Source organism: Vidua macroura, chromosome 11 (genome assembly GCF_024509145.1).
Source record: "Vidua macroura isolate BioBank_ID:100142 chromosome 11, ASM2450914v1, whole genome shotgun sequence".
Classification (NCBI taxonomy): domain Eukaryota; kingdom Metazoa; phylum Chordata; class Aves; order Passeriformes; family Viduidae; genus Vidua; species Vidua macroura.
This window is the reverse complement of record NC_071581.1, coordinates 15065319-15092105: the sequence shown is the minus strand read 5'-3', so window position 1 is coordinate 15092105 and position 26787 is coordinate 15065319. Positions and strand designations below refer to the sequence as shown.

Genomic DNA, 26787 nt, shown 5'->3' with positions numbered 1-26787 from the left:
CAAACCTCCTTTCCTTTCCAAGCTACAGGAGTACTCAAGCATGGAAATGAAAATACTTCCAAGCTGAATGGCTGTCACACGGGGAGGCGGAGGGCGGGAGCGCTCTCCCTGCAGCTCCCGGCAAGGAGCACGCTGGCCCTGGGGCTGCCGCGGCGCCGGGCAGGACCCCGGTGCGCCCGCCTGCTTTCCCGGGGGCAGACGCTGCCCAGGGCCTCCCCGAGCTGCAGGATGTGGGCTTGGGTTTACCGGCGGCTCAGACGCCGCCCGGCTTTGCTTTCCCAAGAAGAGCTTCACAACCGCGGGCAGTTCCCAGTCTGCTCCCAGGCTGGTGTGGCAGGTATCAGCACGTTGTCCCAGCCAGGGCTGGGGGACCCAGCAGCGGCTTAGCTCTTGTGGGGCTCTGCTACTACCGAGCCCTCTGCTTTGGGGTGCAGGGAGAGGTCCATGGGTGCAACACTCACCACTCACTGGGAGGGAGAGCTGCTGGGGGCTCCCCACAGAGAGAGAGCCATCAGAGCAACACCACATTATATCAGAACAGCACTTAAAAAAATAATTTTAATGTTTTAATTGTTTAAGATACATCACTCTGTTTATTCCACAGCAGGATCCCACTGCCTGAGCTAGCACAGGGGTTGGGAACGGGCATGGCACATGGCCCCACTCAGCAGGCAAGCGTGGGAAAAGGAATCAGTGCCGGTACAGGTAGGGGTACGGTGGGGGTAGCTCCAGCTGGCTCATCCCTGACCACACATTTGCTCAAATCCAAAGCTCAGGCTGAAGCCAGCCCTGGAGAGGCACAGGCTGCACGTTCCAGGTGTGCATACACTGCACAGCAGCATCCCTGTGCTGGGAGTGCCCTGCAGGCAGAGCCCCAAACAGACCAATCCATCAATACATTCTCCAGTTGATGCTTCACAGTAAGTAAAGTCATAAAACCTTTTGCCTCCATGGATTTCACCATTCTTCCAAACCCCCTTTTTCCCTAGAACCTGCCGCTTCCCTGTTCAAGAGCCTCGTCACTCCAGCAGCAGCAATCTCAAATTAAACCTAATTTTCCCCATAGAGCTTGGAAACAACAGCCAAAAGGAGCTGTATCGAGTAAGTGTCCTCTTTGTGTGTTCTCAGTGAGGGAGCAAAGGCTTTCCAAAACACCACATCTAAAAGACAGTGTGGATCCCAAACTCAAAAGGCAGATGCCTTTCCCAGTGACCAGAAGTGTCACCACCAAGACAGGGACAAGTTAAAGTGCATTTTATCACCTGGTCAGAGCAGGAGATGGAGACACCTTAAAGCCTAACAGTACTAAAACTGCTGGAAGCAACTAATTACAGGGACCTTGGGTGCTTGTTTGGGCTTTTCACAGGTACTGACTAGTGAGCAGAAATTATTTAAGATGTAATACAGAAAAATGCCATTTCCTTTTCTCACTTTGTGGGGAAATCTAAACAATGTAAACAGCCATTCAAAATAAGGACCCTGCTGCTTCCAGAGAAACTCTGAGCACAGTTCCATGGACTATTTCCTCTTCAAGCACCACTTACAACTCACCTTCAGAGCTCACTGTTGCTTGAGAATTATTTCTGCTTTAATTGTGTAGAACAACTGTTTTGCTCAATTTGAGCCTGTGTAAGGAGGCACCTGGAAAAGACTCTACCTTGCTGAAGTGAGTTTGGGTCTGGCAAGTGGGCTCCTTCCAGGGGAGCTTTCAAAAACCTCTTCATCCCAAACTAACCAATATTCACACACCCTTCTGCAGGAGAGAGCAATTTTTCTGGTCTGGCATCCATTGCCAGCAATGGACACAGGGAATTTGGTCAAATTGGTCTGAAAGCAACCTGGGAAGCGTAGGAGTAATGGAAGCACTTGTAAACATCACCACGGCACATTACCAGGACGTCCTGCTTCAGCTCCTTGCGGCGATCTCGTCCAGACAGAGCAGAGCAGAGCTGACTCAACATGGCTTGGGAATTAAATATTCAGTCAGTTCCCGGGTGGCTCGCTGTCCCCACTGCTCAGAAGGTGCTCTCGAGCAGGCAGTGGCACCCACAGCCTGTGGGACAGACCTCCTGGGTGCGAAACCACTCCATCATGTGGCTGGTGTGGCCTCCATGTCCGCAGGTCAGGCAGAAATTGGAGGAGCCCCGCACGGCCACGTGGCAGATGGCGCACTGGAAGGTGAAGCCCTTGCAGATGGCGCACTGGGTGCCGCGCACCTCGCTGCGGCAGTGGCTGCAGTACACGCCGAACTCTGCCGGAGGGAACACACGGAGAGCGGGACAGTCAGTGCTGGAATCACGGACAAAGCAGCTCTGCATACAGCCCCTCACACTGCCTCAGAGCTCCAACAGGATGGGAGAGTGGATGGTGTTTCGAGATCTTGGTTTGTTCTCTACATGTGATCAAAGGAACGGGCAACTGGAGCACTGAGGCACTGACTGGCCCACCAATTCCCCTGATAGCTACAGCTGTCTGCTGGAAATGTGAGATGGATTTCAAGCTTTGGAGACACTGACTCATGAAGGCTTCCTGCTGGTCTCATCCACCTCTTACCATTATAAAGCATCATTAAGCAAGAACAGCCTCCATTTCTCATCAGAGAGCCCACCTGATGCTCCTTTATCAGACTGTCAGCCATGGAGGAGCAAAGGCAGTGGGTTAAGTCACCTGTTTTCACTCCAATTACTCCCCAGAAGTTGTCTTGGGTGACAAAGTGAGACTACTGCTGTTTCTCTGGCATCCTTCACCTGTTTTTCTCCCCCCAGGTCAAGCACATCTGTTCCCAGAGGTCTGTGAAGAAGACAATTTGGCAGCAGTCCTTAAGCTGGGCATCCACACTGCTGAAAGTATTTTGGGAGGAAAGTTCTTTTTGCTGGCTAGTTCACCTAGTTAGAGATCTTGCAGTTTTAACATAAGGACACTTCAGCCCAGGATCAGAGATGAAGACAGGGCATCTCAGAGGGAATAAAGGACATTCATCAGCACAGAGCTGAGCACTGCTTGCATGGCAGTATGTGAATTTTCCAGCTTTCCTGGAGAGATGTTACAGTCTACAAAGCCCTTGAACCAACACCTGAAAGTCTCACCTCCACCCAGAACTGTGAAGAAGTCAAACCCATTTACTGGCAGAGCTAACCTCTGTCAGAGGTTAAATGCCACATTTGCTGTGGCATTTCAGTAACCAATGGACACTTTATCCATGTAGCAGGATGCTCTGCCTAAGCAGGAGTAAAACAGCTTGTATTTGCCTTACTTGCAAGCTATCAGTGATGGATTGAGCAGGGAGGGCCCTGCTGTTCTTTGTGTTGAAGAATGCTGAAACCGGCTTGATCACGCTACCCCAAAATAGACCCATCACATGGATAGGTAAGGCAAATGCTTCCTCATCAAGGCTGACATCAACAGGGATGTGAAAACCCTGGCAGGGAAGGGAGAGGCAGATGTTTACAGAAGAAGAAACCAAAGAGCTGATAGCATCTTACTCAAAAATAAAGCATGTTCTGTTGAGCAGGCAGGACAACATTTTATCTAAAATTGTGTGACTGACAGTCAATCACTTCATACCATAAAGACCAGTTCCATTTTTAAATGGTGAAAATTTTTAACACACCTCCTTTAGGTGTGTGTGAAGATCCTTACCTTGGGTGGGGACACCCCTCAAGGTCACTCCTCAAAGCTCAGTGAGAGAGATTTGCCCATGGTCATTGCTATGGATGGACATCAGTGTCTACCTGATAATTATTAAGCTAGCTTTGATATTATTTATTTAATAACCAGTGCATTGTATTTCTAGTTTTAATTTTCTATACTGTGTGGTAAATAATTCTGATTAAGGCCTTTTTAGTCTAATGATTATCATTATATTCATCAATTTAAATAAACTCTTCATATTTTATTCATATTAAAAAATTGGTTTGCCATCATTAATCCCATGGAACGATTTGTACCAAGGTTCAATTACACCTATATAACCACTTTAAACCCTTGTGACTCGCTTGGGTGGATCTCTCTGATAAACTTTGTCCATTCCATTCACGACACAGCCTGCCCTGCAGATTGCACGTTCCTAAGCTCCCTGGAGTCTCTCAACTGGACCAGACACTCACCAATTCCCTTGTGGGGATCAGGAGGACAGGAGACAAACTTCAGAACCTCAGCCCGCTTCTCTCGCAGGCCCCAGCGATAAAGGATTTCTCCATAGCACTTCTTAAAGTCATCAAATTGCTGAGTGTTGGCAGGATCGAGCAGCCTAGAGGAACAAACAGGCTTGTAACTGATTGACTCTCAGAGACTCTGGTTGCAATCCTCTTTCCTGCAATGGCTATGCAACCATCTCACACTGCTGGAAATGCAGCAGGGCACTTCCCACGGGTTGCTGAAACATTGCTGAATACAAACTGCTCTGGCCTTGTTTTGTTCTACACTCCAGGGTGCACACTCCATGGGTGGACTGTCCTTTGGGGCCCCCACCATGGCCTCTGAGGAAAGCATCATGTGTAATCTCAGCAGTGCTGATCTGCAGGATGAAGCTTCTTCAAGTAATTGTGTGAATGACAAGGTCTAGGGGCAGGTGTGGTACTGCACAGCACCAAGAGACCTGGCCATGTAGTTCCATGTGACTGAGACACAAGTAAGGCATCTCTGAATACCCACAAGGCATGTGATAACCTACCTTTTGTTTTTCTCATGCTGGTCCTTCTCCCTCTCCCGAGGATCAGGATACGTTAGGTTTCCGTAGCGGAAGTCATCTGGAGAAGACTCGCACCAGGGAGTGGAGGTCTGCTCTGTGTCTTTGTTTGCTGCAAACCCCAAGAGGTTGTGAGTGCATCTCCCCCCTCAAAACTGGAATCAGGAAGGGACATGAAAGACCACAGGTTTGCAGCCCCGCGTTTCAGCCCTATCTCTGTCCTACCACCCTCTGCATTCCAACAAACACTGCCCCGCCTCCAAGAACTCCGTGCCAGCCTCTACTTGCCAAGTGCTTCTACTACACTATTGGTGAAAGGACTATTGTGGAGGAATCCCTTTTGCCTTCTGCTTTAGACAAAAAGTAACCAGGCAATCAATCCCATGGAGTTTGCTTGGGAACATTTTCCTGGGTGGACTTGGGTTCCTCTTTCCTAGACAGGGAGGACTCTCATCACCAGGACTGCTGTTACGTAAAGGGGCCTCTGCATGCAAGGTACTGCCCTGGGGGCAGGGAGATGACTGCTAATAACTGCTACAAAAGATTAGCTGCTCCCCTAACACCCATCCTGTCCTCTTCCCCATGTCACATGTGCCTTGATATCACACTGAAAAGTTACAGCTATGGTGCTAATGCTGCTACAGCTGGGCTGATGCTGCCCCAGGCCATGTATATCACTAGAAATCTGCCAAAAGTTTCAACTCTGACACCAGAGCCCCCCTTTGTCACACTGTAAAACCTCTGTGTATATTCATAGCACCAAGAACCCAGTCTTTCCAACTGCTGTGTTTCTTCCAGTGAGAGAAGAAAGCCCAGCACTGCTTTTCCCCTGAACGCTGTGGAATTAGCCAGCTGATGACATTTTGAGGCCATTTTTGATACTCGTTGAATGAAGAATCTACTGAAGTCAGAAGGTGCAGGACTGCAGGAGCCTTGACACAGATACTGCAAGGCCTGCTCACTTCCAGCCATGGAGTCACACCATACTGGCCAAACCCCAGAGAGCTGCTCTGGCAGAACACATCTGCAATCACAGCTGGTACTAACTCCCTCTTTTCCCCACCATAGGAGCTATCTAAAACCTTGGCTGGAAGGGTGAGAGATTCCTTTATTTACTAGCCAGGTCTCATACCTATGCTCCAGCCTCCAGTGCCAATCCCAGGATCTGACATGCTGGAACAGGAGCCAGAGGAAGTAAAGCTGGGCTGTTGAGGGGGAAAGGAGAATAAATCATGTCATCTATGTGAGAGACATTCAAAGATATCCAAGACAAATGGGAAAGAAATGGTGATCGTACGTATCGGCTGTGGGTGGCCAGGTTGGAGGCACGCTGAGGAAAGGGGACACAAGAATTGGGGCACCCCTGGAGCCTGGACTGGGCTTCAAACACACTGCAGAGCATGGCCAGGGTCTGTACATCATGGAGCTGTGAGTAATGAGCCAGCCTGGGAAATGAAAAAGACAGTGTGAGACTGAGCAGAATTCAGTAGCAAAACCATTGTGACTCCAGGGCAGCTAATTTCAAGCCTGTTGCACACAAAGGTTTGGGTGTCATGACTGCCCACAGGAGACATGTGCACTGAGGGGCTGGATTGGCTTTTCTGTCACACCTCTGAGGAGCCAAGTTCTCCTTCTGAAAACGCTCATGCCCTAACTGGTGGGAGAAAGATGAGAGCTCTGGGAATTCAGCAGTACTTGGGCTCTGATGTAATGCTGGAGCCATTAAACTCACTCCCAGCCACAAAATCTTTTTGACAAAGCTCTCTGGGTGCAAACGTCCTGCACCTGGATCACAAGACAAAAGGCTGCTGCAGGTTTTGTAGAAGGCTGGAAGTTTCCAGTTTGCTCTGAAGGCTGAGAGTGATAAAGAACAACCTGTGCTGTCCCCACTGCTGCCATGCAGCAGGAGAGAGCTTGGACAAGCAACAGTATGGAAAGCACAGCACATAAATCCTAAATCCTGCACTTCCAAATAGCATGGATTGATAAATAATATCAGTCATGAATTATGTAACTCCTGAATAGATTCTCCTGGAAAACATTTGTAGCTAACACTTGGCTTTGTGGCCACTGGAACAACTTCCCAATAAAGCTTTGATGACAACAGGGAATCTGAAGGTAAAAAAAAAGGTGCTGCACCAACAGGCTAGTTTAGTGGGGAGCAAGAAACCCAAATCTCCAGGTCAAGCATTGTGGGCATGGAAAGCAGAGCTCCACCTGTGTCTGGCCTATTGCTCAATGCCGGCCAAAGAAGACCTGAGTGATAGGTGGAAGGTCAAGGGCTGCCTCCTGTATGCCAGAAACACATTTGGAGCTTCCCTTTCTGTTTCAAGCATCAGAGGCTTGAGACAGGAAAAATATCCATGCTGTGGCACTACCCCAAATATGAAATGACGCCTTACACATAGATAGTTATGGAGGGCTCTGCTTCAGCAACCATTCCCCAGCCCCTCCCCGGCATTCAGACACGTACAAGGACTCCAGTAATTGACGTCCAAATGGATGTTGTGCCCAAGGTATCTCTAAATCTGGGTCAGACTTCGGTCCAAGACAGAGATCAGTAGCTACCATGGCCAGTGACCAAACCTGGCAGACAGGAAGGAAAAGCAGCAAAGCTACAATTAGGATTAACCACACTCCCAGGGCATAGGTGTGCACAAATTCACACACAGACAGATAATAATGGAGCTTGTCTGTTGGTTTTTTTTTTTTTTTCCCTGACAGCAGGGAAGAGTTTCAGTCTCTGTGTCACAAATATTACAGAGTATAACACAAAACCAGGCTTTCCCTGTCCCACTCACTTCGTGTTTGCGTTAAATGCAAAAGCAGAACAGTCTATAGTCTGTTAGTGCATTTTATATTCACAAGCATCAAAAGGGTTTAGATTTGATACAGTTCTTGGGTTCAGAGATGTCTGGTGGCAGAAAGTTATTTGCATGAAAAGTATCCTTTCATTAGTGGTATCACTGAGCCCTATTCTCCTAATGCAGCCTGGCACAGACAGGACACTGTTTGCCTTTTCTATTTCAGAAGTTTAACCACTTCACATGAAATTTCTCCTTCATTTATCATCCTCTACTCTGAAAATGGTTTCATCTTGTCAGTCTCCATACCACTGATCTAGGGTTGTTTTTTTCTGCTGTGCCTTTAAAAATGGAACAAAATATTCCAGGGAAAAGGAAAGCTCCTAGTTTAGCATGAAAAAAAAGAGCAGGAAAGGAAAAAGAGCATGGTACTAAAAAGACAGCAAAAATCAGAGAACTGACAATGTGGACAATAAAGAAAAACCACATGCACCAAGTACAAAGAACAAACTGCCAGAAAAAGTAGTCCCAAAGCTGCTCCCCGTGAAACCAGAGAGAGGAACAGAAGAGAAACTGAAACAAGGACTGGGCTGCATAAGAGAGTGCATAGAAAGCAAACAGGAAAGATTCCACTTCCTACACTGCTACAGAGCACATCAAACCTGTAACTTGCAATTCAAGCCTGCATGTCTGCTGTGAGCTGCACTACAGGCTGGAGTTACACAGGACAGGGAAAACCAAGGAAGAAACAGAGTTATCTCAGAGAAATCTTGCTGAAGTTACTCCACCCAAACCCCGGTCCAATGTGGACAAACCAGACTGCTAGAGGAAGAACAGACAAGGGGGAACTAGACCTACTTTCTCTCTGCTGGTGTTGCAGAACCCACCAAGAAGCAAGACAACAGCTTGAGTCAGCTTCTGCTTAGATCAGGTAAGCCTATGCATGTTGCCTATCCAGCTCTAGGAAGAGCCAAATGCTGAGGAGATGTGCACTGCTCCTGTGGCATGGCCAATTCCCATTTCTTTCAGGTGTTCCCATGTCGTGTCAAATGTCCTGCCTGTTGCAATGGACTAATCACAGGGAAAAGCATGGGCCACAACAGCCATTTTTCTCCTACTTTTAGCTGAAGGCAAATAGTCATCCCCATTTTGGGGTCCCTGGGCCCAGGCTCTCTTGGGAGAAGACAGCTGCACTTAGTACCCACTGCCAGCAGAATGCCAAACAATGGGAACAATTACATAAGTATGAAAAAAATTACGGATCAAAATGCTGACAGCAGCTAGGCAACTCTGTGCACAGTTACTCCATTTGATGACTCAAAAGCAGGCTGCATTCCTCACTTTGCCTACAGGAATTCCCTGAAAAATGTGTTTCACTCAGTTTGGCAAAGGGCATAAAGGAATCTGTGTGCAGTCCTGGGAAAGAATCTCTCAATGACCAGAGACAACAAGGTGGAGACCACCTTGTCGGCCATTCCACAGGCCAGGTTCAACACTCAGGGAGTCCCTGATAGAGCTGCTGAACCCCAGTGGTGTTTGGGTGTTGGTGACAGCACAAGCCATTGGAGGGTAGCACAGCTTGCTGAGGAAGAGGTCAGATTCCATGGCATACCTGTACGAGATCCCTCCGCCCCACAGCCAAGGCTGAGGCAGCATTCTTCTGGCAAGTCTCCTGGATGTTATTCACATTTAGTCTGAAAAGAAAGGAGGTAACTCAGCTCTGATTGGCACATTACCTACAAAGGTGGGGAGGAATGGGGGGAAGGGGGAACATGGCTCTGGCAGCAGTGAGCAGCCCAGAACCTTCCAATCAATACGAGCCTCTTTGCATGGCCAGGATCCCATCCCATCCTTCTCTGTTATTCAGGGATCACTGTCATCCTCCTCCCTCTATTCATTTTTGCTAATACACCACACATCGAGTCCAAGTCCATGCTAGCTGGGATTGATTCTAAGCAACACCATTTCCAAGAGGATATCAGACCAAACTTCTGCTGGGGTATCATGAAGTCCAGAATCATTCTTGTCCCTAAAAGCTGGTGCCATTGGCTACACGGTCCTGTTCCCATTCAGCCCATCAGTCTGCTCTGGCTGACTCAGAGGGAGACAGGGGCATACTGGGGAGAACCAGGCTGGCTGGGGGATAACACACCCACTGTGTGAAGCCTTAACAGGCTGGCAAGGTGGGCTGAGGAAGCCCACGTGTGCTTTTCTGCCTGTCATCAGAAATCTTCCCAACACTTCAACTGTTTGAGATTTTTACAGTACATGGAAAAGGGTCAGGTTGTTTACACAAAAGATGTCCCAAGAAGAAAGGTCCAATACTTTTTTCAGAAGAATATTCTTTTTAATAACACAGAAAGGGAGAGAAAGAAGGGGTTTTTCCTCTCTTTCTTTCCTCATAAAGAGGAATTTCCTGCTTCTTCCCTGAATGTCCATAGACTGGAAACTCCGTTAAGGACCAGCCAGTATTACAAAGCTAAGAAAGAAAAAAATCAGGAACAGAGGTTTTGTAACCATATGATTTAGAAAGCATGGAAAAAGGAAGCCCTTTGTTAAAAAAAATCCAAAACCAACAAAAACACAAAAATGCCCACAGAACTCCATCCTTTCCAATACCACAGAACAACCTGCACAACAGACCTGACATGTACAAACAAGACTCCAAGTGGGAACATAGCAAATACTTCTGAAATGAAAAAGCTTTGAGCTATTAATAGTTTTTACAGAATGAAAATGTGCATTTACTGAGATTTTTAAGCCTCTGCATTTAACATGAGATTTGAAAAATAATTTCTACTGATAATTTCTCTCTTTAGCAGGTAAAAATATGAACCTGTAACATTTGCAGTTATGATGCTGATTCAAATTCTGTTGACTACACATCATCACAAATTTCTTCCCTCACACTTTTCAGATTTACAGGAGACAGGTCCCCTCTCACAGGCAGAGGGATACCAAAAAAAGCAGTGAGGCAAGAACTGAGGAAGAAGGTAGAGAAACATTCACGGATCCATGCTGACTGATGTCAGGATTAAAGCACAGCAATGCCAAAGACAGCTGCTTTCATTCGGGAAAGGATGACAGCCCACGTGTACTCACATGTAGAGTTCTCCCAGCAGCTTGTGGACAGGCAGCAAGCAGGAAATATCTTGGATAATAACTTTCCCAGCAGCTTTGATGGGTCGGTTGTTGGCATCTGTCCCCTCTCGTTTGCTTTTCCACCTCCTTGATTTCTGCAGAACCAATGGCAAAGTGTTACTGGAGAAGAGGACAGTAGGCTGGCTGGGACAGGGAACAAAGCACTAGGGTCAGGAATAATGCAAGCAGCGCCCAAACCTGCCTTTCAGAAGGCTCTGTGTTACCCTGGAAAACATCCATGACATGCCCAGGAGAACAAGCATCTCCATCTGTAGGAAGTGAAAAGCAGGTCAAGGCAGCGAGCTCAAGGTCAAACTCACTCAAAAAGTATTTTGTGAGTTTCCCTGTGAAAGCCAATAATAGAATAAATCAGCACTGGGATGCCAATCAAACATGGGCAAGTTTGGCAGGAGGACCGTTCAGTTCTCATTCTCTGGGAACCCTTTGCAGATAAACCACTGCTGACTTCAGTCAGCATCACACAGAGACGTGCTGGAGGCAGCTGCTGCTCACCCTTTGCCTCAGGGCAAGCCCACAGCTCCAGACTGTCTCTAGGTCTGCCTTCTCAGGGTGAGAACGGCCCTGTTCAATGCCAGCACAGGGCTCCCACCTCCTGCTTTATCAACAGCTTCAAACAAACAACTGGCAGATGATAAAGCAGGGTCCAAGTTTTCCTAGCAAGGATCCCTAGCTGCCATGCTCATATCTACTTACAGCTGGCTCAGGACATAAGAGGGGGGAGAAGAAAGGAGAGGAACCAAGAGAAGGGAAGAGAAACAAGAAGCCAAGATTCCCAAATACTTCCTGTAACAGATACAGAGGTCATCTTAAAGCCAAGCTGCATAAAGCTACCTTGGCTGTGTGAAACACCGTAGAGTATCTGTCTAGTATCCTGACCTCTTCCAGCTCCTTGCTCTAGGAGAGTGAGGAGGAGGGGTGAGAGGATGTGTGGCAGCACGACAGGCAGAAGGCACTGGAGCTCTACTGAAGGAAGCGCTGGCTGCTACGCAGGGCTCCAATGCTTTGCAATGCTGCTCTCCTATGGCGCGCTCCCTCACTGCCACACAGCGCTGACCGACCCACACGGAAGCGCCGGTCATGCTGAGTTAGGGAGGCTCTCCTGGGACACTCCTGCTGGGGCTTCCCACACATCTCATCAAAGCAGAACAGCCCCTCTCTCAAGGGGCCAGCAAGGCAGCCCTGTGCTGATGGCTCTGCAAGGCAGATGCAGCTTACACAGGCTCACATTAGTGCTCCTAAAGAGCAGACTGGGATACAGGAAAGGCAGGACTTGGATCTGCAAGCAAGATCACCTTTACTGTGGGTGTGAGGCCAGCTCTGGGATGGCTGAGTGCCAAATGGCTTTTGACCATGACCATGCAGTCCTGTGAGAACCTGGCAGGCTTATCAGACACAAAATGTCCTTAAAAACCTACTCATGACCTTAAGAAATGCCACTGCCTGCCTGGCCCAAGCTTAGGCCAGTGTGCCGAGGAGGTCTTGCCATGCTGAGCAGACTACTACTAACACATGCCACAAGAAGCAAAAAGGATGAGCTCCTGAAGCTTCTCTGAACACTGCACAGCTGAGGATCAGAGGCTCCTGCTTGACAGTAAGTGAAGAAGGCATTTCAGCCTCAAAGGAGACAAAGGTTGTTCCAGGGGTGCGTATGTTACATAGCATCACCATTCCCCTGATCTTCCACCACCCCTGAGTAAAGAGGAGCAGAGCTTGCATGGTGCCCACATTCAGAGGGGTGAAACACTGGTAGAAACAGGGCTGTCAGCATCCAGTGCTCTGGAAAGGCTGACTGACTAGTTCTCTGCCACGTCTATTCAAATCCTCATTCATCCAAGAGGAATCTGCCTGCAGTACTTATCTGTCCCCTGAAGCTGAAAAGCACTATGCAGTGGAAGGTGGCTAGAATGGGGTCAGGTGGGAGACCCACCTCTCTTCAGTCCATCAGTTCCTAACCAAGGCACAGTCTGGATCAGCTCTGCCTCTCCTGACATTGGGCAGGCTAATCCTGTTTTGCTAACACCTAAAGGTTTAGCTGCCAATTCAGCGCTGAAGGATGTGAGCTGTATTACAATAAGGTTCCCAAGTAACCTTACAACAACCTTACAAAAAGATTCCCAAGTGGCACCTGTACCTCATTCTTTCTCAGGACAGCAAATGCTGTCTCCCAGGTGTGGTGAGGAACTGCTGATGCTACCAAAATCAGTATATGAGTGAAGCTTGGGAGCCCCAGCACAATGACATGCCAGGAGGAAAGAGCTCAGGCACTGTCCTGGAAGGGCTACCAGGCTTCTCACAGCAAAAGCTGTTATTTGTGCTGTGTCTGAGCGGGTGTTTGAGCCCAGGCTTGCAGACACAGAACCACGTTCTGCAGGGCTATCAACAAGAGCTTCTAGAGCCTGGTAGGTAATTTAGAGAGCAACCTGCCACCTTCTGGCCATCTGTAAGCCAGCTGTCCCCAGGACTCACAGTCGATGGAGAGCTCCCTCTGCCCAGTCTTTGGGAACAGATTCAACCTGCTCCTGCCCCTTGCAAGAGCAGACTGAAGAAGCCTCCCAACAGGCATTTCAAGACTACAAACATGGACAACACATATCATTTTCCACAGGCAATTGGGTCTTTTTTTATTTTTTTTTGGGGGGGGGGAGGAGAATGACAACAAATGAAGATGAGAATGAAAGAGCTCTCATGAATGGTTTCCACTGCTTGCTTTTAACATACCACCATACAAATGGAAACATTAAATGTATCAGAACCCCCTGAAAACTTGGACTCAAACCAAAATTGACCTATTTTCTTCCTCTGCTTATTTACTGGCAAAAAAGGAAACCCTAATTCTTTACTGGTGCATCTCCAGGAATGGAGTTAGTCGATGGCCCCAGGCCCTGCCTGTACTACACTTCCATGCCCACCACTTTTAACCCCTAAAGCTGTGACAGAAAAAAATCATAAAGCTACATGTAAAGTCACCATTAAAAAAGCCTGGGTTTTTGGCAATTCAGGTTTACCTCAGCTATAACAAGTAAGAGTTAGGAAAAAACCCACAATCAGAAGTATGGGAACCATCACAGATGGGGTAAAATTCATTACCATTGACAGCAGAAGTTCTACTTTGAATCCAGTAATTACTGGTGTTAATCACAGGAGTAGCTCTCCACCAGGCAGTATTTGAGCACATTTAACACGGATCACCAGAGACAAAGAAAACTTTAGGTTTCTTTGCTTTAGGTCCACCTCCCTCCCATTCCACCTCTTCTCCCAAGAGAAGCTCCCACTATGGTGTAATCAAAAAGTGTCACCAAGGCTCAGGGGCATTAGGGCAGAGCAGAAAACACATCTCTTCCTAGGGGCTGGAGCACAGGTCAGGATGGGGAGCAGGGAACATAACAGTTGGAGCTGAAGCAGGAATCAACATGCACCAAGCTAGCTGCTGGCAGCTGAAGGACAAAGGCACAGGTCTTCTGCACTGCCCACGACATTTCCAGCTCTTTCTGAAGCCTAGAATCCTTGCCAAGGAGAACTGCATCTACCCAGCTGCTCCTCAGTTTAACGAGAGGAAGATACGAAAGAAAATCGCTACATTGATAAGTAAATTAAGACTCATCAGTTCCTCAGAGCACAAGAAGGAAAGAAACCAGAGCATTTATGGCAATCATGGGTTGGAGGTGACAGCAGGGAACAGCACTGGATAATGACTAAAAAAGCCAGCCTGCACCTGCACTACTATACCCAAGGCTGTAATTTGCTGCAATCTGAGGTGATAACGATGGCAGTAAATGGGTTACATGTAGAAACAGATAGCCCAAGAATAAGCCACCAACTGCTTTGTAGCAACCACCATCATCACTGCATACTCAGCAGCAGGAGTTGCAAAATGCTGCCCGCTTGGAAAGGATGCTGAACACTTGGGTGTGTGTGCCTTTGGATCCTGCTGAGGCAGGCAGTGCTTTAAGTAGGATCCTGAAATGTAAAGTGCCTGTTTCACATCAGCATATGCAAAATTTCAGGGTTTGTGGTATAAACTGGCGTTAGTAGGGCAAAGGTAAAGGTTGTGAACAGAAGAGAACAGACTCAATGCCAAGAGATTAAGCTGCAATAAGGCATGTACAAAATAGTTAAATCTGCTCAAGTCAGGTTCAAGCTGCTTCTCATATTTATTTTTTTTAAATAAAATGCAAAAATTGCTTCCTCCCTGTAGAATGCTATGCTCCTTTATTCTGAACAACTGCCTACAGTTTAACTCCCCCATGTGGCTCATGCAGCACTGCCTGGATTTTCTCTTCAAAACAATCAACATTTACTATTTCCAGCATCTCCCACAGTATCAGGCACCTGCCATAAAGGCGCTAAAAAAATCCAAGGCCCTTTCAAATCAAGTGCCCCACAGCAGGAATATTTCTTTATAGCTTCCATCAATCACTAGCTGGCACCTGCCCTGAAGCATGGGCACTTCAGAAGAGGCAGCTAGAAAGGAAGAGGAATTATTACGTCTTGTAAACTTGCTAAACTCTTGCTTCCCCAAATACCTTGAGCAATGCTGAGCTCTTCTTCCAGAAGGAAGGCATGTGATTTGCACTAATAACCTATACCTCTCCTTGTGTATGCCTGTGTCTTCACCTTAGGCACTGCTGTCCCCTTTAGAGAGTCAGTTTAGCCTCTTTTGAAGGTTGTCCACAAATACAATCAATCCTTCAAGGCTTGGACTAACCCCTGTATCCCTTTTAAATATGCATTACTGAAAAGTATAACTTAATCACATCATTACTTGCTCTTCCTTCCAGGACAGTGGTAAGGGAATTAAACCATAGCCTTTGTGCTCTGCAATTTACCACACAAGCTGGCAAGTTCATTGCTTGATTTTCTTTCTTTCAGTCTACTCCTGATTCAAGACAGAACTTCATTTCTTGCCTCTGCTGCTCACAAGGATCATTGTAACAAGCCTTGATGGAGTCAAGTAAATTACTTCTGGTTTCTTTCACCTATTATTTGCTAGTACAGTCTTAGAAGTCTTGCAGTTAGGAAAACTTGATCCTATTATACCAAGTTAAGTCAGGTGTTACAGGATTCTATTTTATTCCCTGCTGTCTTATGAAGAGATAGCATGAAGGACAGCAGCTGTGAAAAAACAGTTGTTTGTGCAGACATTAAGACAAACAGACTTAAAGAGATCATCTTTAAATTGAAATGGAATTTTCTGAGCTTTGTCTATATTTGGAAGATGAGTGATGAAACAGTAACTGCCCACGTGTACAGCACAGCTTGAGCAATCCTGATATCATCAAGATGACAATATCATGAATGATGTCGGAGCTTGAGGGACACGTGGACCTGACTATCAGAAAACAACTGTCAAAGCAGACTTGGCAGGGCAGGTGCCAGGAGAAGGGAGTACCTGCCAGGGTGGCTGAAGTGGCTGAAGTGCAACCACTCTAAATGAATGCAGTGGTGCAACTCCAAGGGCTGGGAGAAGATCAGAAGTTAAGAAGAAATTGTATTTTTTGATCCAGGAAATAAGACTGTGTGATGGATTGCACTGAGAAGTGGCAGTTCATTTTAATGAGATGACAGATTGTTGTCAGAAACTCAACCAGTTTGCTTCTTCCATAGCTCTTAAGTGATCTTCCCTCCCTCTCCAGCAAGATTTTGTCTTTTCAGAAATTAGGTGGTCTAATGTCAGTCTCATCAGTTGGTTGATGATGTATAATAATCACTCAGCTCCTCTACAGTGCACTCTGTATCTTAGAGGTTGATCTTTTCTTACACTTCAAATTACCCCTTGGCATCCTTTCCTGACCACAAGGCCAGGTGAAACAGGCATCCTGTAGGTCAGTAATTGCACCTTGCAAACTCCTGTCTGCTCCTGCCCACTTACACGTTCATCTGCTCTTGTGAAGCCCTAAGCCCTGCGTGGAGTGCGAGTCCCCCAGCTCTGTGCAGGTTACTCAAAGGCAGGCAGGTGGCATTTTATTCTTGGGCCCTTGGGCAGAAGACAGGGTCATATCAAGGACAGTATTAGCACAGCACACAGTACCGGGAAGTCGTTAATTGCTTGTATGGACCAACGTCGCCGGGCAGAGCGAGGAGACATCTGTACGCGAAAACATTATACCCAGGAAAAGGGAAGAAAGACACCAAGAAAATTAAAGACAAAGGTAAATAAACTGAAATGAAAAGTGCCCTGAACCAGCAGAGTAAAAGATACTGTTCCCAATGGCTCTGGTACACAGCGAACAGTTGCAAACCATTTTCACCCTCACACAATTGTACAGAGCATTACCTATGGCTCTGGCAGAGCAAGGGCTGCTGTGTCTGTGCCCAACACCAGCCTCTACGGAAGACTTTGGGAAAAACAAATCTGAATAAAGTCTTCCACGTGGAGTTGTATTACTGCAAGAAGCACTGAACTGCTTCATGTGACCTTGTTCATACCATGAATTGAGCAGAGGACAACACCCAAGTGCCCCACGTGCCTAAACTCCAAAGCTTTACTCCTCTTGCCTGAAGAGGAAGGCAGCTAAGTGTAAACTGCATCATTTTTAACACAGCTGTCCAGTGCCATGGCACAGATATCTGCAGAAAGCTAAACAGACACTCCTGCTTACTCAGATTCCCTTTAACATCCAGCATCCTCCAGAACTTCATTCACTGGAACCTACTGTAACTGTTCACTTTAATTTTAAACAATAAAAACCACATGTCAGGATATTAGAAGGGATGTAGAGACACTGCTACTTGGCCGGCCCATGTGGGTATTGTCATAATGGGTTGAGAAACTCATTCAGATTGAGTGAGCAATCAAATTCACTGATTGACTATGCCAAATAGCTCCAAAGTAGGCTTTCATTAGGAACTTGAAGATACTGCAGTAGGTACTCAACACAGTATTACAGCAACAGCAAATGGAATCTTTCAAAGCACATTGGTGTACACTCACTTGAAAAAAAGTTTTGTGTACCGATCTCTAGGAGTCAACATAATAAAAGGGAATATTTGGGTCAGGTACAATGTATTTTGCATTTGTTTTCAGTTGATGATAGACAGTCAGGACCATCAGCCATGCCTTCAGCCTCTACATCCCCTTGCATCTCATGGCTGGGAGAGCCCTACAGCCAGGAAGCCAAGGCTGGCTGCAGGCCCCCATGGAAAGAGAGAGGAGAAGGCTGCAGCCATGTGCTACAGGTTCCTCCAGCAGGCCACACAGAGAAGGAGAAAAGGGTTAGTTGAAGGAAATTTCATACAGTGGAAAAGCAGCAAAACTAAGCTCAGTCCCCCGACCAGTTCCCTGATGGGAAGCGTAAGGACACCACTGCCACCATGCCCAGGTACAGCAAGGCTGAGCAGCCTCCTGCGGCGTTCCCAGGATGCAACAGTCTCCAGGTCCTCACTGGCATGACCCTCTAACTGCAGGGGGGGAAAAAGAACTCCATGGCACCTTCTTTAAGAGACACTCAGGTTCAAAACACTGACGGCATTGCCACGGTACAGATAAAGCTCCTCCTTTCTGCTGACTACTGCTCTTCAGTGGTGTTTTTTTGAGGAGTGAAAAAGAGGGAGGAAGAAAGGAGGAGTGTGCATGTGTGGATACAAAGTGAGAAAGACATATATATAAATATAGATGTGTGTATGTATGCATATATATACACACATATATATATATATATATATATACACGTATTTAAATGAGCACAGAAAGGCTCAATGCCAGATTTAGCTTCATTTTGGCTCACTAAGGAGCTCTCTGCTGGAATCAGCAGCTCCCCTGCCTTTATGGGAACATGACATCTTTCCTGTCTAGCAATGGGCAAATTCCATTTGTTTGCTAATGGTAGTGGATGCCAGTGGCTGCTACATTGGATTTAAATACTTGGTTATGGCTGATAAATTCAGTTTTGGGGATGAAGCTGTCTGATATCACAGTCTGATGCACAAAATTTCAACTTTTATTTAATGCGAACATAAAATCCAAGCTTCAGAGCAAGGAGTTAACTAAATTTAGAATCTGGGCTTTTTAAAACCATCACAATGAAATAACAAAAATATGTAGCATTGATTTAACAGAGGTCATGGCATCAACTCCTGAAGAATCAGAAAACGTTTGCTAAAGGGAGATACAGGTTTTTGGGGGTTTTTTTAATACTGTTTCATCTGCAAGAACATTTGAACCAGCTTCCTGCTAAGGTTCTTACATTTATTCCAGCATGTGAGGAGATAGCTCAGCAGGGGAAGGGGAACACAGGAATTTCCCTTGGCTTTCAGCAGACATGGCTGCACACATGCTTTGCTCTCTTGAATTTTTACCCTGTGACAAAAATCTTGTTGCCATCAATACAAGGGCTGGGGAGACAGATCACATGAAATTGCACCAAGCTGGTTCCACATGTTATTTTTAGCCTTGTCTGTCATCTTAGAGAGGCTGTGTGTTGGGGACAAGCCTGCTGCAGAGGACAGAGGTAGCTCTTTAAATAAACTCTCCTACAAATACTAGGACAGGCTATAATTCTATTCTCTAATTCCAGGCAGCACCATTTTCTCTTTTCATCAAAAAAAAAAAAGTTTGTGTGGGAAAAAAAAAAAACAACAGGATGGGGACTCAGAGTCTTCTGGGTCTGTATGGAAGCAGAACTTGCACTGGAGACAGGGGCTCTCCCCACAGCTGGAAGGTGCAATGACATCATGTAAGCAGGACACAATCCCAGAGACAAGGATGGCTGTCACACCCAGAACCACCAGAAAAACAAGACTTGTCTCAGTGCCCAGGAAGGATGGGTGTTCAAGGCTTTGACTTCCTCTGTTCCTGGGACACAAGTTCCCAAACTCTTCTGCCAGCAGATTGCAGACAGCTTTTGGCTTTCCCTGGGTTACCTGGAAGCTCTTCACTGCTGCAACAGATTCATGTCCTCTGCATGGACAGTGAACAAACTACTCAATGCCCCAAATTCTGAGGTGCCCTGGGGAAGCTTACTGCACTTTTGCAAGCCACTTCACCCCCTGCTGAAGCATAGTGTATTTCTAACAATCTGCTCAGCCTACTGCTCCCACAGCATTTGCTCCAGGCACATCAGGCCCTCACAGGTGCTTTACAACTACCCTGCGGCCACCCTACAATTACTACAGGTCTTCCTCACCCACCATGTCCCAGAAGGAAACAATCCCACTCTTCTCCAAAGCTTTGTAAATAGGAACAACAGCAAAATTTGCACCTAAACCAGAATTATGTGGATTGGAAGGTCATAATAGAATCATGTAGAAATTATTTTTGTTTAAAAAGAAAAGGGGCACATATCCCTGAAAGAGACACCTGAAATAGAAATAACCAACCACATCCCATAGTCCAGGAGAGGCTGGCAGTAAGCTGCAGAGAGTCACAACCCTTTGCAGTTATATATATCAGGGAGTACCCAGAACAACAAGAGCTGCCTACATGCACCTATCTGAAGACTACAACTTCTTAAAGGGTGATATTTTAACCCTACATAATGCAAAGGGAGACAGCGTAATGCACTGAAGGGAACTGTGATGGTCAGCATACAGAAACATCAAAATAAGCAGGTCAAATGCTAGAGAGGATTGGTAAAGAAGTTACTAATAGCAGATAAATCCACAGAGCTGCCTATAGAAAGATGTCTTTCTGAGAGGTATACAAAGCTTCTGTTACCAGCAATGCTAAATGAAAGGAAAACAGATAATGAAAGTTGAAGTGTTGGGAGCAGTGTTTTGGTCTAATACTTACCCTTTCTTTGTAGTAGAAGGAGCTAATGGAGACCTGCTCCTTCTCACTGCGTGTTGGGCTCCCACTGTACAAGCGCAGGTTGCCCGGAGTCTCCGTGCGGATCTTCATTGGAGTAATGAGGCCACTATGGTACGCTGATAAAGCTGACAGAGACCTGGAAGAAAGGGAATATACTTTCAGGGGCTTTTCCCACCAAAATGTCCTGCAGGCTCACACTCACATGTCCACTAGCCCAAGCTGCCAGCAATGGTGCCAGTGTCTGGAAAGAAGTCTCTGCTGAGGCCATGTGGTGTAAGGGCCCAGGCGCTCTGCACTGAGGACACAGCTAACACTGGAGGGGACTAGCTGCAATGGAGGACCTGGTATTTTCCTGCTTTCCTGCCCATGACAGCAGCACACCTCAAACACCACACAGGGCACTCACCTGGGTGTGGGCTCCATTGGGGACACGGCGCGGTGCATGGTCATGGGTCTCGTGAAATACACCAGGTACCCTGAAGAGACAGGACATGGCATAAAGATCATGCAACAAGGAGTAGAATACCCGGGGGTGGTTCAACTTAAATGGCCAGATTTCCCTGTGTATCAGAGGCAAGGGCATTGGTTCTTATCCACTACCCTTAGCAATTATAAACTAAAAGCAGACATCCTCTCAACCCAAATCAACTCCCTGCAAACCCACTACAAAGCATGGGGTTTTTGAATGTTTCTCTCAAAAGCACAATTTCAAGTGGCTTATAGCTGTTAGAGAAAAGACAGGAAAAGAAAATGAGCAAATGCATGCTCATTTTTTAACTCTCCACCAGAACTTGCCAAGCACTGTTATTCCAGAGGTAAGTGAGGTGATGTTTGGCAATGCAGAGAAACCACTGCAGCTTGTACAAGAGACCCAGACATCTGAAGTCTGCCTCCAAAACACGCTCTCACAAGCCTTATCCCATTTGTTAGCCTCTCAAGTATCTTCAACCACCTACTCTTGCAAGCATTTCAGGATTTAGCAGGCTTTACTGGGCCTATTCAATGCAATATTATTCTGTTTTACTTTTACTTGAGAATTCAGGGAGGCCTGTATGGAAAGGAGTTCTCAAAACGTGCTCACACTGGGATGCAGTCAGGTCCAGAGAAGGCATGTGTGCATCTGAAACAGCTCAGTGAAACTTAACAGCTCTTACTAAGATCTTAAGCTGGTTTTTAATGAACTTTACCCTCTATGTGCTCTCCTGGAAACCTGGATATGATTGTACCCCATCTCCCATTTGGGAGGAGTTTCTTAATGACCTTGGGAAAGCTATTTTGGACAAGTAGAAGAGTGTAGAATGAGAAAAGAGTGGTTAGTAATATGAATATGGTTTCAGCAAGGGGTAAATTCAACCCCAAATCACAGGAATTTTGTGAAGACTGAGTACCAGAATACACTCAGTAATGTGATGCTGGTAGCAGAGAACTAGGCAAGGAAAACAGCTATTTCCAGTGTTCTATAAAAAGAGATCTGTCAATGCCTCTGGCATGCCATAAGCCAAAGGTTATCTCTTCAGCTAGTCCTGCATTTCCAAGTCCTAAAGCCCCACATGCAACCCCAACTGCAAACAGTTGCTAACTAGTCTCATCTCAAAATTTACCACAGTACCACTACTTTAACACCATTATCACAACTTTAACTCCTTGCATGGCAATGAGCAAAGCCTCATCTTGTTCAGAGGCAAGTGTTCCCCAAGACATCTAAAAGGACCATTCCCTGGGTACCTGTTTTAATGTATCAGTGACAGGGCTGACCTGCACCACAGAACCTGGCTCCAGAGGTCCGTGGGAATGGGATGTTCGAATCCTGGTAGGAGCCGTAGGCATTGGAGACCCGGGCGAACGTGGGCAAGGGGGGCGTTACAGAGTTGGACAAAGCGTAGGGATTGCTGGACGTGCTGTCCTCTTGGTTCTGAAACAGAAGTTACCTAAGGTCACACTCCTGCTGCCACAGGAGAGAAATCCAGCCAGAGCATAGGACATGGCAGTGCCAAGCAGCATCACAGGAGGAGCTCATCCTTTGAGCCAGAACAGACCAAGCTCAGACCACAGTTGCTGCTTCAACTGCAGAGGCACTTGCGGGCACTTTTGCCTTTGAGGAGAAAGCTTCTCTGGCTGCTTGTCTAGAGACTTGTCTCCCACCATAACCACGTTGAAATGCAGAGCTTAACTTGGGGAGGAACAGGAGGAAACTATACAGAAAATCTGACCTTCAAACTCTGGCTAGGACGCTCAAGACAGCTAGTTGAGCTGAATATGATACCTCAATGATGCACAAAATCTCCTTGAGTGGGAATACCACACAACTGTGGGGTGTCAAACGCAGGTTGGAGTCTTCAAGTGAGGAAGGCAGGTGGTGTGAATTACTGGGGGACTTCAGGACTATCCACAAGAATTTTGGCAGAAATCTGCATTTATTTGGATAAATAATACTACAACTTTGGTCTAAAAGAATTCTTTGAAAGCAGTGGTGCCTCAAGTCATCAGATTTTCATACAGCAGAGAAAGTTCCCACTCTTATAATATTACTGCTGAAACCAAGCAGAATTAAGCCTTCACATGTAAAAAAAAACCCACCCCTTTATTTGTGATGAATAAACAAAACCTCTCAGGAAAGAAACCTGAGGAGACTCTCCAATCTTTTCCTGAATGCTAAAAACACCCACTCCAGTACACTTCACCCACACAAAGACCTAATACCTGACACTGGGATGCTGAGTAGGTATCACAGATCTCACAGCTAAGAGCAGAGTGTGACTTGCATTTATCTGCAGTATCATCCCTACAAAACCTCAGCACAAGGCTGCAGAAAAAAACCAGATTTTCAGTTTGGGTTTTTTTCCAGGGAAGAAAACAAAAACCCTAGAATAGGACTAGAAGGATCTTTGACTAAAACTGAGGAGGTGAAGACATCTGCCACTGCCTTTCAGACAACAATGAATCCATCAAAAACCTGAGGCCTTTTATCTTCTCTCACAGATGATAACCATGCCCTGGCAGCCAGTGAAATATATTCTGAGCTGGGAAGCTACCATGCACCACTAAGATTCTCCAGTCTCCAGTCACTCCTGGTAACCTGGATATCAGAGTCCCCCAAAGCAAATCTTCAGGGCCTCATTTGTGGAAAACAAAACAAATCTAATCATCCACCCAGCTCTCTTCAACATTAACCAGAAGTGCTCACACAAATGTAATGGCCAGTCACAGGGGTCTATTTACACATCTAACGAGGCCAGACTCTCACTGCAGAGTCAGAAGTGTGGGACATGGGAAAAGACATCAAACTAGGGCAGAGAGCCCACGCAGTTCTCCGTACCACGACAGATTCCAGCCAGGAGACCAGCTGACGCAGGCAAGGCTCCAGGCAGCTCTGGTTCCGCTTCACTTTCTGCAGGGAAGTGTCTTTCAGTATCTGGAATACATACAAGACACAACTTTATTCACAGTTACCTCCACACTTTGCCCACATCCTTTTTGTCTGCAGAGCAGCTTAGGTGCCAGGACCTAAACAGGTCACAGACATCCCCTAACGTCCACTGGAGTCACTGGTGTGCTGTCTGCTCTGAGGAATGGCTGTGTGCTTTGATCAGAGCACTGAGGTTCACCTAGCAGCACACTGAGCCAGGATTTAGGCTTCAATATTACCGCAGCCCATATGTTTCATACCAGTTTGTGGCAAACTGAATCAGATTTTTTCAGGAAGAAACCCAAACTGATCCATCAATGTGTTGCTGGGGAAAGGATTTCAATAGCAATAGGATTTGCTACAACAGATGATCAAACACCTGGTCTGAATTAGCAGGGCCTGTGTAAAAAAAATCCCCTGATTTTTAAAGCAGCTTGTGTAGTAGAGCAGTAAGCAACATCCTGGCTCAAAAATAGTATCACTCTGCAGCTGGATGCTTAGCTGGTCATTTTGCCTATTATTGGGTTGAGGGCAACTGCACGAGGAGAAGGATGTCAGGGATCCTCAGGCAATACACATCACACTGGAACACAGCAGCAATGAAGAAGCAGTGGAAAAAGGCAAATACTGGGCTGCAGCACAAAGAAAAACCTCATCCTCTGGGCTTCACAATTTACCAGTTCAACCCGTGGTTATGACCTGTGGTATGTCTTCAGCAAGGTCTGATGTTTAGTTATGTCTCGAAAATCCAGATGTCAAGTATCCACCATTTGTACATTTATAAAGACACTCTATACTCCTTACACACCTTCAGCAGCTTTGCCTTCATGGAAGCTGTGATGGAGGTTGGGTTGATGAACTGGAAGGATGGTGCAGCATTATTGGGATACTGGACAGGGAACATCACCAGCATCCTGACTCTGTGGTTGCCGCAGTGCACCGACACCGTACAGCTGCGACTCACTGCATCCATCTGTGAGGAAAAGCAATTGGTTTTTAGTTAGATCTCCCAGGACTTTTACACTTATAGTGGCTTAAATTCATGCTGAGGGACTGATTCCTCTGCACATAAGACAAAGTCATGCTGTTCTCAAGGGCAGGGAACACAGTGACAGCAAAAAGCCCCAGGCAGATGGGGACAGGCTCAGCTCGCACCAGCAGACTGACATCCCAGCACCCAGAGACCGTGCCCAGCCCAGGTGTCATCAACAAAAGGTCCTGCTCCCAACAGTCACTGCACCCCAGCCCACTTCACTTGGCCATGGAGAGCTCCTGGCCCAGTGCAGCAGTAACAGGCACCTTCTAAGATTCTGCACCACTGTCTCAGAAAACTACATCAGGATCATGCCATGAGCTGTGAAACCACAGGGGTGGGGAAAGGAGACACGCAGCTGCCTCGAGCCTCCCATCCCAGTTCAGTCTGCTTCCATGCACAGAGGAGAGTTTGGAGTGCAAGAAAGAGGGAAAAACTGAGGGACAGAGCTCAGGATAGGGAGGGCTCAGCAGATGGGATTCAGAAGCAGTTGAAATGAGATCAACTGCATGGAACAAGTCACCTTCCACTCCACAGTCTAGGCAGAGAAGAAAACACCATCCAGTCTTCTCAAGATCAGCCAGAGTACTGACTGTGCTGAAACATTCCTCTCACACCACTTTCTGGGATTATCCTCTTTCTTACTACCCCTGGCCAAGAGGATCTTGACAGCTCAAAATAAAACTTGTTTACAGACAGCAGTCACTGCAGCAAAGAAGGTTCTCCCTGAAAGGCTCCAAAAAGCCAGCCTGCCCACATCCTCTTCTAACAAGCCAGCAAAAGGAAACTCTGTACCTCCACATTGACATTTCGGATCTGCACATTGATCAGTGAAAACTCCTGCTGCAGTGTTTGAGGCAGCCCCAGTTGGTCCGTTTTCTTTCCCACCAGGGGGTCATTCAGGAAATCTTCTTTTAAGGCTGACAGGAAAGATGGAAAACAAGTTGAGACAAGCTATAACAGGCAGAGTTTTTCACATGATGTCAGAAGGCAGCCAGGACAGCAGGCTTTCCTCTGCTTTTCTGACACATGGAGGTATGAGTTTTATCTGGCAAAGACCTGTCAGCTGGAGAGTCTCAGTTGCTGTTTGGAGGCAAGTTACTGACCCTTCTTTTCAAAAATGCAAAGCTGTCTGCACACAGGGTTCCCAGAAAGGGTACAGAACCTGCCTGTACTCTGTACAGTCCTAAATGGTCCTTCTCTTCTCATGTGAGACCCTTTTTTCTCCCTACAAAGTGCTGCCAGAGTCACAGTCAGCTGAACTGGAGCGTCTCAGTTCAGCAGGAAAGAACTGCAGCCCTAACAGTCTCCAGGAGGAGCTCTGGTCTCTGGGACTAACACCCTACAATTCCTGACTTTCAGGGAAAGCTTCCAAAGCATAACAATGCTTTGGGAGAGAACAGGGAGTATTTCTGGTCCTAATAGAAACTTAATTCATTTGCAGCAGCCATTTGCACTTAATGTTGCAAAGCAATCTAGTGCTTTAACAGCCTTTAAAGACTCATCAAAATACTGTGTCTAACTCTCCAGTTCCAGCAGTTTTTAGGAGGACAGTAACCCCTGAAGGCCAGAACACATTTAAACAGCCAGGCAAGTGCTGCAGGACACAAAGAATTAAGGTTAAGATAACAAACTTCACTGAGTTTCAGAAGAATTGGTCTCTGCCTGTAGTTGTGCCTGGCTTTTGCCTTGCTTCGTGCTGTGTAGCTCCATAAGGGTGTTTTGCTGTGGCACCACTTCTTAAGAAGGCCAAATATATTTTATTATGATGGTTCCAAGGACAGAAAGGAAGTCCTGATTTTTCAGCTGTCATTCCCACGCTTGCAATATCACGTTGCACAGACTATTCCCAGCAAAAACAAAAAATGAAAAGAAATGCAAGAAGTTGACCTTTTACAGGTATTCACCTAGAAGTTACTGACTTTGGTGCAGGGACAAATATCTGGTATT

General features: G+C 46.6%; 1 protein-coding gene across 3 annotated transcripts in view; it reads right to left on the bottom strand.

Annotated features, from left to right (window-relative positions):
* Nucleotides 1-540: 540 nt before the first annotated feature.
* Nucleotides 541-26787, bottom strand: part of WDR59 (WD repeat domain 59) — a 49354-nt gene continuing 23107 nt past the window's right edge. Inside the window, exons 13-27 of one of the 3 annotated variants that reach the window (XM_053987014.1) lie at nt 25633-25757; nt 24613-24777; nt 23715-23810; nt 22154-22310; nt 20805-20874; nt 20381-20534; nt 16682-16738; nt 10594-10727; nt 9104-9185; nt 7161-7273; nt 5985-6132; nt 5820-5892; nt 4673-4799; nt 4107-4249; nt 541-2251 (exon numbers count right to left, since the gene is read on the bottom strand). In XM_053987014.1, coding sequence (XP_053842989.1) covers nt 2016-2251; nt 4107-4249; nt 4673-4799; nt 5820-5892; nt 5985-6132; nt 7161-7273; nt 9104-9185; nt 10594-10727; nt 16682-16738; nt 20381-20534; nt 20805-20874; nt 22154-22310; nt 23715-23810; nt 24613-24777; nt 25633-25757 — 1880 coding nt within the window. In that variant the 3' untranslated portion in view covers nt 541-2015. Of the gene's footprint in view, nt 2252-4106; nt 4250-4672; nt 4800-5819; nt 5893-5984; nt 6133-7160; nt 7274-9103; nt 9186-10593; nt 10728-16681; nt 16739-20380; nt 20535-20804; nt 20875-22153; nt 22311-23714; nt 23811-24612; nt 24778-25632; nt 25758-26787 lie in introns of those variants that run through there. The other 2 variants (XM_053987015.1, XM_053987017.1) reach the window with 2 other exon arrangements.